Here is a 14,833-nt window from a genome sequence, read left to right as displayed (position 1 = left end):
GCATGGGCTAGAGCCTCACCTTTAAAAACAAAACAAAAAACGAAAGATGGAAATTCAGAGAACCTGCTGCATGCATTATTACAATAGTAGGCTGCTATAATGCAATGAAAAAAATTAAAAATTGGGGTCCAGGGGAGGGGCACCAGAGAAAGCAACGCGATTTGAAAAGAGTATAGCCACTGCTGCTTTCGGCTCCATCGCAACAGAGATCCGTTTGCTCTGCTGGTATCAGCCTCCTCGCTCTGGGTTAGCCTGCATAGGGCTGTCCAGTTTGGACCGGTGTGTGCGCGCGCACACACTTAGGTATGAGAGGCAGAGCTGTTCCCTCTTTTAGGATTCCCCATGTGTTCATTTTTGATCTTTTTTTAAAAAAAAATCCAGCCCTTATATTGCTACAGCGTTATAAACATATGCAGAGAAAAAGGGAGGGTGCTGTGACATCACCAGTGATTTCACCAATGACAACAGCACCTCACTTGGAAATCCTGATTATTTAAGGCGCATACAGAACAAAATAAACAGAATCCACAACTGTAAAAATGCAAATGGAGGGCAGACGTGGAAGAACTGTGTCCAGAACCATCCCAGTGTTTGGGCATCGACTGCTAAGAAAATCAGGAATAAGTTGTGTGTGCAGAAAAGCCCTCAGACTAGAAACCTGTAATTGGCTTATTGGGGCCTACTGAGAGCAGGACCACTTGGCTGTTATCCACGAGCCGCTCAGGGACTTGGACCTGCAGATAGACTGGGACAAATCTTGCCTGGAACCCACTGATAGACTTTATACAATATGCTCTCCCCCCCATGATATCAAGTTCCTCCAGTGTTGACTTCAGTCAGCACTCACATTCAGATGCTGGGAGGGGTAGAACCTTGCAGTCAGATTAAGCTCCAGAACATTCCAGAGCTTTCCAATGTGTACAAATATCCTATATGTGACTACTCTCTGTAGATTTGCTTGTAACTCCCCCCCCCTTCAAGGCTTTCAGAGATCTATGCAAGGAGGGAGAAACCAAATACGCTTCAGAGCTGAAGTGTGAAAGTAGTTGAGGGGTGGCAACGTGGCGATGAGCCATCAAGTAGAAGCAGAAGGCAGTGTGTCTCATGCAGAAGGGCCCAAGTGGGATCAAAGGCACCTCCCGTGGAAATGTTTTTAGGTAGTAGGGCTGGGGAGAATCAGAGAACTGGTGCCAGTCCGATACAGGCTTACCCACCACAAGGCAGGGCCCAGAGTTCTTCCAGAATGACAATTTATCTCCAGGTTACGGAGATCGGTTCCCTTGGATGAAATGGCAGCTGAGCTTCCTCTCCAGATACTACCCCACATCTCCAGGAATTTCTCAAGTTAGAGTTGGCACGGCAGCCCTAGGCAGATTAGAGAATACAGTGGCAAAGGTGTGGCTTCATATAAGGCTGCTCTCTCTCTTCCTCCTCTCAATGGAGGTTAGATCTAGATTTCCAAACAAAAATCAGGAAGGAACTGGAAACTTGCTTTTAAAAAACAGGCTCATTTGCTACACCCTAGAATGTTGGGATCCGGACATGCTCACGCATGCATTTATACATGCTCACATATGCACAGTCATAGAGAGGGGTACTGTTAAAGACCTGAATGGATGCATTCTGTACTGCTAAGTTTGTACTTTGGCCACTAAAGGCAAGAGTCACTTGGTTCCTATGTCCAATACCTGCCCCCCCCCCCCCCGGGTGGCTCTTCTCCCTCTGGCCTCTTCTCACAGTAGACATTCAGTGTCTTACTTCTCTGAAGTTTCTGACACTGCTGCTTATTCCACCCCCCCCCAAAAGGATTATTCATCTTCATATAACAGTTAACTATCACAAGGAACATTTGGGGGGGCACTGGTTTGCATGTTCTGGGCTCCAATGACTAGTCTTACTGTGGAAGGTACCTTTTAATCTGGCCAGCTAGCAGTTAGTCTTCTATAAGAATTACACTGAGCATGTTTAGTTCAATTGCTGCTGCCAGTCTTTAGGGAACAAAAGCAGAGATTTATCACCACCCTCTAAATCTGAATTAAGTGGAATAGGAAAGTGAGCACTTAATGCTAACAGCACAGTGCACTATTAGAATGCATAACAGATAAATTGGTTTCAGAGTTGGTGGGTATACTAGGCTAGTGAAATATGAGTCATCCCTTAATCGCTACTTGTTGTTTGCATCTTTTAAGCTTACGCTTGTGAGTCCTTATTGGACTTGGAAATACTTCTGTATAGGCTGGGGCTGTTCTAATTAATATGTTGACAACCCAGTCCTTGAAAAATGACCTTGCGTATCAGTCTGTTCCAAGAGGCTCTGCTCCTGACCCAGGGTGGCTGTTTCAATGTTCAGAAATTCCTACTTTCCCAAACAGGATAAAGCTGTTGGGCAAACCTAACAGGAGGTTTGTCATAATGGGGTACAAGTAGAGGAGGTGCCCATTCCCCAGGTGCAGAGATACAGGCTGCAGACCCATGGCCATGTTGGGGCGGGGGGAGTTAAGGTGAAATGGTAGATTATGCTGCCCTCTATCTATGACATGTACCTATATGTGATATCAGCGCTTGTGAGATGTGCTGCCCCAGCCCAGGCCTTACTGTAGAACAGAGCAGATGTGCTTATGCAATTAGATGTGGACTTGTAGTTTGAGAAAGAAGTATGTGTATTAATTCATCCATCCATTTATACCCTCACCTTTCTCCCCAATGGGGAGTAAAAGCAACGTGCAACATTCTTCTTTTCTCCATTGTATCCTCATAAAAACCCGGTGAGATTGGTTAGGCTAAGAGTAACCGGCCGAGGGTTATCCAGCGGGCTTCTATGGCGGAGTGAGGATTGGGTCTCCCAGACCTTAGTCCCAGTAATCTAACCACTACACCACAGTGGCTCTTGATCTTTCCTGTGTGACATGCTCTTATGAACTACCAGACCAAGAGTTTTTTGTGCATGGGTTCTTAAAATACAAGACAAAGTAACCTGACTTCTTATATGAGACAACAAAACCAACCGCTGTTACTTTTCATGCAGGAAAATGCAAAACCTCACCCATTTTCCCGTGGTGCCAGTGCCTCTGGCAGATGCTGAAAGACGTTTTAGCTGGTGCTCATCAGAAACTAAGGCAGTTGATTGTGGGGTTAGTAATGGTTAGGCCACATCTGTTGGGTGAGAGTTTGCAAGAGATGTTGAGAAAAAGGTAGAAAAATAAAGCGAGTTGGTCTGTTTATAAAATAGTTACAGCTACATTGGTACATGAGAATTTTTTAAAAAAATCAGAATATCATCTTAAAGCCAATCAAAGTATTTCAGACTAGTTAGCTTTGTAGAACTCTTATTCAGGTTGAGTATTATGTTAAAGTAATTTAAAAGGATAGGTGGTTTGGGGACATGGTTTAAAAAGGGGCAGTGCGGCCCATTATGTGATTTTAGATGTAGTCAGCGTAGTTTCAGAATTAAGATACTGTAAAAAAATTTCTTTCATGATGGAGATCACGTGTACAGAATGAGATTGCTGTGTCTGTGTGTGCACGCGCAAACATGTACCTATGGGAGGGGGCTTTGCGTTTCCAGTTTGTATTGGGCCCACGAGAATGCTTGGAGCTAGGAATGAATGTAATTGGATACTAAGAGATTCACCTTAAAACACACAGCACTAAACTTACTATTCCTGTTCCTAGGTATGGCTTTACAATGAAGATCACGAACTGATCTTAAACAATCTGTTGTGTTTGGATGTGTCTGAAACGCGCACTTCTGATCCACCACGCCTTATGAAATGCCATGGATCCGGAGGATCTCAGCAGTGGGTGTTGGGGGTGAGTGTGTTCTGAATAGGGATAGGTGGAGAAGGGAGAACAGTGTACGCTGCTTTGGGCTCCGCTGGGGGAAAAGGCAGGATAGAAGTGCAGTAAATCCATAAATAAATAAATAACTTCAGTGCTCTGTGGATGGTATACATCTTAACTCTGAACATGGGAAGTAACAAGGATTTCACCATGTTGACTTGCAGTACAGATTTCTGTAACATGATCTGTAAAACTTCTAGACACTAAAATCCTTGCTAGCACAAGTATTTTGGCTACTAGAAGGTTTACAGGCCACACAGTGGAGTCTGAGGTGTACGTGATCCTTCATATGGGCTGTTGCCACAAATTATGTATATTGCATGAGTATATCCAGCCAGCGGGATACATCCCTGTAGGAAACAAACATTAAGTCTAGGCATTAATTCACACAGCTGACTCTCCAGTAGCTTTGCAAACAAACTGACACAAGCTTCTGAATCCTTATATTGCGCAGCTACTGATGGCATCACTGTGTACCACCAGAGCCAGATCAGCTGCTTGGCTTTCTGATGAGCTGTTGATGGCAGGAGTTGGCTAGTGGAGCAACAGCGGAAGAGAAGTCATGCTGAATATGGCTAGTCACAAGCTAACGCTAATTTTAGAAGACAAAATAGGTTTATCTGAACCTGTTTCAGTTTGACTTGCAGCTTGGTTGTGCAACAACCTTGGTTGCCTTAGTGGAATATGTCTGCACCACGAGATGGACAGGCACAACGTTAGCCTGTGGATTCTCTGGAAATTCTCACGTTTGGGCTACCATTGACCCATGGAATCCTGTAGTGACTTGCCGGGATGGGAGTGAGGGGTGCTGCTTTCTTGTCTTCAGTTTGATTCCTTGGAGGTCAATTCCAGAAGGTGATGCTGTGAGATGCCATAGGGGCTGACTCTGCCTCCCATGCTAATTAACGCTTGAGGTGAGGTGCCAGTATCTAGCTGGCATCCAGCTCCATCACTTGTCTAAGGAGGCTGTGAAAGTCACGGGCCAGTGCTGGAGATCAGTGACTGAACGTGGGTTAATCCTGAAAACACTTCCCTAGGAGTAAGTCCCACTGAATAGATACGACTAGGATTCTGAGGAGAATCCTGACTTCTGTGCTTGATTTAGAGTAAAGCAAACGTAAAAGTTATTTCTGTTGGAATTTGAGTAAACACTGAAGCCCTAGAAAGATTAGCTCGCTCTACTTAACTGGCAAAGCTTTTAGAATAGCCTTAATGTCGGCACTGGATTTTCAGCTGTTTTACCTCAACTGTTACTTGATTGTTGTTGTGGGTTTTCCGGGCTGTATTGCCGTGGTCTTGGCATTGTAGTTCCTGACGTTTCGCCAGCAGCTGTGGCTGGCATCTTCAGAGGTGTAGCACCAAAAGACAGAGATCTCTCAGTGTCCTGTCTTTTGGTGCTACACCTCTGAAGATGCCAGCCACAGCTGCTGGCGAAACGTCAGGAACTACAATGCCAAGACCACGGCAATACAGCCCGGAAAACCCACAACAATCATCGTTCTCCGGCCGTGAAAGCCTTCGACAATACATGTTACTTGATTCTTCTTCTCTCTCTAGAAAAACAATCGACTCTATCAGGTGTCCGTTGGGCAATGCATGAAGGTTGTCGACCCGCTTAGCATCAAAGGATATGTGACCATGGCCATTTGTGACGGTTCCCTTCCTCAGCAATGGCGTCTGGAGAGCTGAGGGTCAGAGCAGGTGTCTTTCTCACTAGCCGTTATTTGAACTGAGAATTGGGAAAGGTCTCTGTCCCAGACCTGTTATTTCCAATAGAGACGAGTATTTTTTAAAAAACTACTTTAGATGGCGGTTTTGAAAGCCAGCATCGGGCTACAATGTTTGGGTGACACACAAGCAGTCGGCAGCTTCATTGCAATCTGTCTACACCAGTAGAAGTGCCATTAACAGTTTCTTGGTGTTCCCTTGCATACAGAGAAATGCTAAGTAATAATTAAAACAGTGTAACTTAATTTTTGAGAAATTTCTTGCACAAGTATCATGGTACTACACATGTTCATTTTGTGTTTTAATGGCTGAATTATTTTAGCTGAGCAAGAAAAAATGTTTTATCTTAAAATCATTTGTATATTTAGTTTTAAAAATACCGTATTACATAATTAAAAATTTTCTGTTTTTTGTTCTGCAGTATTTAAAATAAAGTTATTACAATTTATTTTGGTGCTCTATGGATATAGCATTTTAAAAGAAGTGTGGTGTTTTTATTTATTTGGTAGCATCATTGTTTGTTGTCCTTAGCCTCTAAGCCAGGAGGTTAGCAGAAATGGATCTAAAACTTTGACGGTGGTGGTGTAAGATGCATGTGTGTGAGTACGTTTCTCCCTTAGGACTGAAAGCGATGGTTGCATTAAAAAATTCAGAACAATGAGATATTAATTTTATGAAAGGATTTCAGTGCTGCTGTTCTAAATATTGCTTGAAATTAGAAATGAACAAGCAGGACTTGCAAGGCCTTACGGCAGTCATCTCATTTTCACTATTTCCTCTTTCCTGGCTGACAGCCCCTATAACCTTTCCCCTCTCCCTGCTTCCTTCTCTCCTTCCCACCCACTAGATAACCTGTCTTGCCTGCCCTTGTCTCCAGCTTTCCCTCACCCTGACAAAATCTGGCTGGGGCCAGTCTTGTGGGTAGTGAGTCTGTAGCGTTCACCCCAGAGTCTGTCCCCAGTTAGTTCTCCTTCATTGGGAGGGGAAGGACACAGGACCTTTTGCAGGGTTGCTTTGGCCTCCAAGTGTTCTCCCCAATTCAGCCCAGGCTTTGTTTGACTGAAAGCAAGGCTTAGAAGGCTCAGTTATATCACTGTTGTTGCCTGACAACCTCCAAAATGGCCACTGACTGCATAGTGGGCATTCTTTTCTTAAACCTACAGACATTTCTATTACTTTGGGAAGTTTTCATTCCCTGTAGAGAATTCCCCCCTTGTTGTCCCTAGCTCCATTTTGCAGATCTGTTGATCATTTATGGTGCTGTTCAGAATTAGATATGACGATCAGGGGACCTGCAAGGACTTGTTGGAGGGCATCTCATTTCTCCTTCCCCGCTACTTGCTCTTTCCTGGCCCTTAAAGCCCTCCTAGCCTCTCTTCTTTTCTTACTTCTTTCTCACCCAACAGCCAACCTACCCCCCCTCCCCCACGTTCTATCTGTGGCCTGGTTGTGTGGTGCTGGCTGCTGAGGTGGGCCGGGTTGCATGGTAGGGAACCCGCAAGGACTTGCGAAGGAGCCTCATGGCTGGGCTAAGAAATGCTTGGGACAGAGTCTGTTTATTATTTCTACTATCTCTGAAGTTCATCCAACTTCCTCTACAATTAGTCTACTCTGCTTTTCTCTCAGTGATTAAAATACGATCTTTGCAAACTGGTTCCCGGTACGGAACTGTGGTAAAAATCGGACCTGGTCAGTCATGCTCTGGTTGCCCAGGACACATGTGGAAGTAGGGTGTTCAGGATTTGCTGCATCCCGATACGAAGAATAATAGACATTCCCAAATAAAAATATAGAAAGGGGGGTTTATAGATGTAAAATATTTTATTTGTAAATGCTGATCTTCTAAATCTGTTTCCACAAATTTCAAAGCCCATAACACTCTGTATACTTCAAAAATTCATTTTTTGCCAACATTAGATACTATACAGAACAGAAAAAAACCTGTAGGACAAATACTGGTAGGATGTTGGAATATTGTACAAGAGAAGAAAAATATTCAAGAAACAATTTCATACAGCTATTTATCAAGAGAAAAATATATACAATTGATTTATTCTGTAAGATAAAAATACATCATGCCATATACATTACAAGTTCAGAACTGTATCACTGAATATACCAACAGTTTTACAGTCCACTTTAGTTGTGCACACAAAAAACTTCATTTTTTTAATATTTAGACTGTGAAGTGTCAGTACCAGAATTTAAAGTACAAAATAAAAAACTAACCTGGTTCAAAATGTTGATTAGGTTTCTACAAGCAAACACAAACAGTGTTTATTTTTTAAAAGAAATGTAAACAAAACAATCCATACAAACACATTTTAAATTACATTTTCCAAAACCCTATTGCCAGAGTCCTGCAGCTGAAAACACAATTACACCTAATTTTTTTCCTTGTTTTTCCTTTTAAAGAAGGCAGCTATTGTATTAGACTTACGCTCTCACTACACATTTCTATTTTCATTACATGATTTTAGTGTAAGCTGAACAGTCATCTAATCTCCGCTACTTTTTGCTGGAAAAAAACCCCATTCAGCCTCTATTTTGGGTGGTTTTAGCAGTTATTCACAGTTATCACAAATCCTAAGCACAAAAAACCTGATTTAAGAAATAGGGATGTAACAATATAATACAAATAAAATAAATCAGTCAGTCTAAATTTCCTCAGACGTCTACAAAAGTCATAATTGTAATATACATGCTATCAGTCTTAAGGGTTACTTTAAAAAGTTTATTAATAGAGCACAATTGAGCCTGCTTTAAAGATTAAAAAAATAAAGTAAAACCTCTCTTTAAATTGAGATTTTGGTTATTCCATAACATCTGTAATGGCATGTTTAATAATACACAAGATCATATTGTAACATCCCTATCAAAGTTTTATAATAAGCACCCGAACTTCTGCAGAGTCTGGTAGCATTTGGTCAATTACTATTTTTTGTATACTGTACTGTTTTTCTCAAAATATTTACACGTTTGTACAAAGTAACAGGTTGGTTAGTTCTGCAGGTAACAGCAGCAGCAGCAGCTTGGCTTCTAACTTTTCCTTTTAAAAATAGCTTCATTCACTTATTTCAATAATAAATACAAAAAGTTTCTCTTATTTTACAGAAATCAAAAACTACAATAAACTGACTCATGGAATCAAGTATTTAAATGTATTTTAGTGCAAGTTATTTTTCCCTTAGCTCTATCCCTAAGGAAGTCATTTCAGTACATTCCTTGTTCAGTGGTGTCTACTTTTATTTAATTATTTTTCTGTATTTAGAGGGCCTGCCCCTTTAATAAGTAAGGCTGTGGCCAGCACTTTGGACGTCTCCCTTTCGCTGGTGATTTCAGTCTACATTCATTGATGCCCCACCGCCCTTTAGCAGGTCAGCCATCGCTTTTCTGCCCAAGTTCAATGATTTCTCCTTAGTGAGTTCATAAAGTCAAAAGTGCTGGACCGGTCTGGAGATCAGTTTCACCTCTGTGTGCCTGGGCAGTCAGGCAGCTCCACCTCCTGCCAGCGTCTGCTTCCGGTGCTTGCTTTACACGCAAGTTGTATCTTACAGAAGTGATTTGCTTTCATATCCCACCCTCCCAACCCCAAACATCACTTCTTCCTTGGGACAAGCAACCCTCTGAGACAGCAAGGAATGCATCTAGTTCATCCATTTCCGGCAGTTTACAGCTCCACAGTGACATGGAATCTTGTGCTGGTCATCTTCAAAATCAAACTTATAGTCATAACAAAGCTGAAAGAAAGGAATGGTTAGGGATGGCGTTAGACGCTCTGGGCCTTGCAAACACCAAACCCATCAGCCTTTGTAACTGCATTAAAAAAAAACATTCTCCGTGCCATTATGTTGTTGCATTATAAATGGCTGATGGTGATGAAGGAAGAGATCAGCAGCGTTTTCCTATGTGCACAGTACCTATGATGGCATACCCCCACAATGGGTACAAGGGTGAATGAATGGCAGTTCTGAATCCATAATGTGATATGGCAGTGAAAAGTTATTGGGGAATTTAATGGTCAAGAACTATCTCAGGTAATACTTTTATTTACTTATATGTGGGGGAACAGTAATTTCCAAACTAGCTCTAACTAACTTATTATTAGAGCAGGCACTTTTATACGTGTTTTCTTGCAAACTCAGGGCTGAAGCCCATGTGCGTACTGACGAGCCAGAATCCTCACACGCGGAGCAAGTTTCAGAGAGAGAAACATCTGAAAGTGCCCGCCAGAACAGTTTTCTCGTTCTGATGTACTAACTTTTTAATGGGAGGGCACACAAATCATACTAAAAATGAGGTAATACGAACCCTAAATTTACCAGCATTGTAGATATTTTTGTGTTTCAGCATAAATGCTTTGAGATGCAGGTCCTCGTGTAAAGAAAAATCTAAAAATAGTAATGTCTCAACAGTCTAGCACTACGAACAGGCTTCTGTTGTGGTTGCTGAAGGCAACACAGAGAGTAGTGAATGACCAGTTGGCAGAGAAACTCAGTAGACTTCTAAAAGGAAAAAAAATGCTAGTGGACAAGATTCTTGCAGCTTTGACTAAGTGGTCTGAAATAAGAAACGGAGTATACTCTGTAAATCCCACCTCCTCTCCTTTCTGGATTCTCCTGCTGGAGCTGATGATGATCTTATGTCCCCTTTCAAAGGCTACCACTTCAGCCACACAGTTTGGTGCACAGGAATGGTTGATATACCTATGAGAAAAGAAGCCCAACATTTGATTTAGACCACGGAATACATAAGCTAATTTTACTATGAAACAGCCACAGCCACTGAGCTCTGTTTAAGTAAGTAAGACGGCAGCAAAATCAAGACTGTAACAAGTAAGCAGTTTTACATTCCAGTGAATGCATGAATACTGAATGGGCTAACTTAGAAACCACAGAAAGAGTCCAGTAGAACCTCTCAGGAAACAGTCAGTGAAGGGAACGTGGCTGAACTCCAAGCATGAGATCACTATTTCAGTAGAGCCACCCACCTGGCAGGACCTCCTGTCAACGTGGCATCAATGACATGGTCATTGTCAATGCGGAACATGTACACCCCACGATTCTGAGCGGGAAGAAGAAAGAAAATTCTGTCAAACTGGTACAAGCAAAGTCATTCATTCGAACAAACGAGTGACTTGGGATAGCTAGCTCCAAGGTCGAGTTTCTGTTATAATTTGTACAATTCTTTGGTTTCCTAAGGAAGTGGAAATGTGTGCATTTTACTTATGGGAAGCACAGCATTCTTGTTCTGTAACTATGTAGAAATATCAAATATAAAAGACCCCCTACAGGGCTATGCAACTACAGGCTCAAAATAAGCCTTGTCACAGACACTTAATCTTAGCTATGCCCCTGTATGATTACTGGATGGACACACACATGTGCACAGGAAACTTAAGCATTAGGAGCTCATTGCCATATGCGCCCAGATCTCACCTCATCTCTCTCACAGACTCTACTATATGAAGCATAATTAATATTCGTTAACTCTTTCAGGCAATTCTCCAGAATGCTACAGTCTCATCACAGAACAAAAAGAACTTGATTCACACACTTGTCACAATTCACAGCCGTGTGTGTCTTCTAAACCTCCAGTTTTTGTTAGGCAACATGAACAACAGTCAAACTGCCTTAAGCAATACCTGAGATTCATACAGCTTCTCTTTCCTGTTAGCTACTTCATTGCGGATGATGGTTCCAATATATTCAATGACCATGGTGTGCTTTTCAATGTCTCTAGCAGCATATAAGCCCAGGCCCTACAAAGGCAATTAACAACAGTTATACCAAGGTTGGGCTACAAAAGCCCCTTCTGGGAACACCTAAGTACTGAAGTGTACACAGGGAGCTAAATGCACTGAGGATAAATGTTTAGGGGATAAGGTGTCAAAGTTTAGATTATTAAATTAATAACTTTTAACAAACTGCCAAAGAGAAATAGCACTAATATGACCCAGCATTAATACCTTCTAGACGCAGAGGTAATGTAACTGACCTGAATACGTGAACGTGCCAAATACACATTGGATTTCCATTCAGTCTTCATTTTTCGATACTGTGAGGACTTTGAATGAACAAACTGTTTACTGTAAGGTGCATTCAGTTCTCCGGTAACTGTGCTCTGAAATGATTTTGAAGTGCTGGTGCTATTCAAAGTATGAGGCCTGTAGTTATGGGTCACAGAACAGAAGAGACATACAAGGAAAACTGAAGATCTCTCTGAATGTTGTGCATTTTGAATTTTAAAAAAATTCCAGACAGACACACATTCAAAGCCAGCTAGCGTAGACGACAAAGCAGCTTCCCTGGCTTGGACATGCACATACACAGCCAACGACAACAGGGTTTGTAAGCAGCACACAGAAGCACAAATATCCTACGCGGCCTATAAACCCTGGGCTGTACTATGTGAATTTAAAAGAAAATACCTTAACACAAACCTCTTGACATGGGTACTCATTTTTGGCTCAGAGCGGGCACAGCCTGTGGGGTTGATGGCCAGCGGGAGTTCCATGAGTGGATTTCGGCCGTACCGGAAGGTGTAATGCTCACAAGCCTCAACCCCAGGAAGCTGAAAATGACCAAAGAATCACATGTCAATGTGGGTGCAGAACAAACAGCCAAGGAAATGGCTGGTGTGATTTAAGAATGAGAACAGATGCTACAAGCCATGGAACTAGGTGCTTTGCAAATCTCAGTTCTTCCTGATTTTCCTTTAAGCAAGTTCCCAACCCCGTCTTTTCAAATCCTGCTCAAAAGTCTCACCACCATTCTTGGCAGGGTGTTGTACAAAGATTACCTGCCCCTTTTCCACTCTATCGCACATACATCATAGTCACTGAAAGGGAGGCATCTTTCCTGTATTTCCTTTCTTACATTTTTTGCAATCTCCCTCTAACAGGGAATGTACAAATCAAACAAAAAGCATATTAAATACCCCCCCCCCTCTGTATACTACACAGACAGGGAAATGGGAACCACAGACCACTTTTCTCCATGTATCGCCAGACTCTTGACATATGAAAAGCCTGCCTCATCAGATTAGTGGTCCATCTGTCCAGCATCCAGTTTCACACAGTGGCTAACCAGTTACTCTGGATGGCCAGCAAATAGGGCACAGGGGCCAAAGCCTTCCTCTGATGTTGCCTCTCATCATTGGTATTCCAAATGAAGCTACAGCAGACAGCTCAGAGCAGACAGTTCATTTTCAGTCCCTTTCCTCATAATCCCCATCACGGAATTTGCCTTTTTGACCGCTGCTGTGCAATGAGTCAGCATTTTCATCAAGCTGTCTGCTACCACTCCAAGATCTCTTTCCTTACTGCTTAGCTGGAATTCATATGCAGATCTGATACCATCAGACTTGGATTCAATAGGGACTTGAGGCTGGTTGGCTCACTAGAAAAAGCAATTGTACACTACGCAGATTCATCCTACTTTTCCAGTTCATCAACAGTTGGATTCAATCTACACCTATTGTTTACTTTTGTAAGTGACTTTGAGTGCAGCATAATATGACACACCTTGTCCATGGAAAAATCTGGAGTTTCTCACCTAAATTTGCAGTAATTCCCCCCATAGTGCCACAAAGTCCTTGTTATTTTGGCATCAGGAGACTAACCCTATCTACGACACCTCTGGAATTAATCCAAAGACAGACATGCTAAAATATTGTTTAAACCAATCTCAGACCCTTAATGGAGTGATAAGGGGCTGCTATTCTACATATGCTTCCCTGGGAATAAGCATCACTAATCGCATTGGGAGTTATGGGGCATGGGACGCGGCTGTAAATGCCATTATTTTCAATAGGACAATGATGAGCCTAACTTCCTTTGGACTGGGCCAAGGAAAATGGCAGAAAGGCATAATTGGCACATGGCAACATGTATAACATTAGGCTGAATGAGCCTTTGATGCTATGGCTAATGAGGGTACTGGATCCTGGGGTAGTGTTATTGGAATGGATACCTGGACAGAGTTGGCCCTAGGGCTTGTTCTGGGAGCACTGGCTGAAATGGACAGTCTTTATGCAAGCGAGTAAAGCGGACACACATTAAAAAAGGGAAACAGAAACCAACTTGGGGTGTGTGTGTGTGTGTGTGTGCTTCCAAACTCTGAAATTCAGTAACAGAACTGAAGGTTGCAGACTGCCAAATGCATAGCGGGGCCTGTGGAACAGGATAGAAACACCCCGATCTGGAATCCCTCTTCCACTGACAGAGCAGTCCACATCATGCTCTCAGAGTAGACCACTCTGACTGGATCTGCGTTTCACCTGTGTTCAATAATGTCATGCAACATACCTTGTCATGAAACACTAGGCTTTCAGGCCTCATTCTAATCATGTAATCTCCACCACAACCACCCATGTTTGTAGCTATTGATACAAATCTCAACCAGCTAAACTTAACACTCTGGCTCACAAAAACTTTCGTGGTTTCTAAGGTGGTCATCAATACTTTTGTTGCAATGCCTGGTTCAGTTCACTGCCAAACATTAATATTAAGCAAGAACAGGTCAAGAGCTAGTCTGGTTGTAGAGCTGAGGAGGCCACTCACTGATTCTGCTATTCTTGCTACTGCAGAGACAGTCAAACCAAAGAGGTCTTCGCCCTTCAGATATGCAGGGAAGAGCTGGAGCATTTCAGAATTCTTCCTTACACAAACAACAGGATCCAGGATTTTATCCCAAACACCTACACAGGAAAAAAATAGAGTGAAGACAAAAGAAATGCAGGAAAAAGAACAGAACTCTTGTCTCAGTTTATATACTGTCTGAAGAACATGGCCATTTTGGATGCAGCAGTAAGATACTCTCTAGAATATACGAGGGGAAAGATGGCACATTTCTCTGACAATGAATTCTTTACACTGATTTCATTTCTACATGGAAAATCACATTTGCCTTGCATGCATCCTGCCATACATGAGAACAACAACAATAACAACAACATTCGAGTTAGATACCCCCCTTCAGGACAACGCTCACTGAGAATGGATTACAAAGTGTGTATTGTGTATTATTATCCTCACGGCAATCACCCTGTGAGGTGGATGGGGCTGAAAGAGCTCCAAGAAGCTGTGACTGACCAAAGGTCACCCAGTTGGCTTTGAGAGGATCGGTGGGGAATCAAACCCAGTTGTCCAGATTAGAGTCCTGCCGCTCTTAACCACTACACCAAACCGGCTCTCAGCACACACTTGTACATTCCTCTACTTTCTGTAGCACATCTATATGGGGAAACAGTATGAAGTCACAGA

General features: G+C 42.5%; 2 protein-coding genes across 10 annotated transcripts in view; one reads left to right on the top strand and one right to left on the bottom strand.

Annotated features, from left to right (window-relative positions):
• The window catches only part of GALNT11 (polypeptide N-acetylgalactosaminyltransferase 11), a 35,106-nt gene extending 29,090 nt beyond the window's left edge, over positions 1 to 6,016 (top strand). For all 4 annotated transcript variants that reach the window (XM_054991460.1, XM_054991458.1, XM_054991459.1 and 1 more), the window contains 2 exons: positions 3,673 to 3,810; positions 5,398 to 6,016. In XM_054991460.1, coding sequence (XP_054847435.1) covers positions 3,673 to 3,810; positions 5,398 to 5,529 — 270 coding nt within the window. In that variant the 3' untranslated portion in view covers positions 5,530 to 6,016. The remainder of the gene's footprint in view (positions 1 to 3,672; positions 3,811 to 5,397) is intronic.
• Positions 6,017 to 7,376: 1,360 nt separating this feature from the next.
• Positions 7,377 to 14,833, bottom strand: part of KMT2C (lysine methyltransferase 2C) — a 198,163-nt gene continuing 190,706 nt past the window's right edge. For 5 of the 6 annotated variants that reach the window (XM_054991675.1, XM_054991678.1, XM_054991679.1 and 2 more), the window contains 7 exons: positions 14,132 to 14,268; positions 11,999 to 12,141; positions 11,566 to 11,734; positions 11,213 to 11,329; positions 10,559 to 10,632; positions 10,166 to 10,274; positions 7,377 to 9,308 (listed from right to left, as the gene is read on the bottom strand). In XM_054991675.1, coding sequence (XP_054847650.1) covers positions 9,216 to 9,308; positions 10,166 to 10,274; positions 10,559 to 10,632; positions 11,213 to 11,329; positions 11,566 to 11,734; positions 11,999 to 12,141; positions 14,132 to 14,268 — 842 coding nt within the window. In that variant the 3' untranslated portion in view covers positions 7,377 to 9,215. The remainder of the gene's footprint in view (positions 9,309 to 10,165; positions 10,275 to 10,558; positions 10,633 to 11,212; positions 11,330 to 11,565; positions 11,735 to 11,998; positions 12,142 to 14,131; positions 14,269 to 14,833) is intronic. The other variant, XM_054991677.1, reaches the window with a different exon arrangement.

Source organism: Eublepharis macularius, chromosome 11 (assembly GCF_028583425.1).
Source record: "Eublepharis macularius isolate TG4126 chromosome 11, MPM_Emac_v1.0, whole genome shotgun sequence".
In the NCBI taxonomy this organism is placed as follows: domain Eukaryota; kingdom Metazoa; phylum Chordata; class Lepidosauria; order Squamata; family Eublepharidae; genus Eublepharis; species Eublepharis macularius.
Note: the sequence above shows the minus strand (reverse complement) of the source record. Positions and strands in the feature narration are given on the sequence as shown.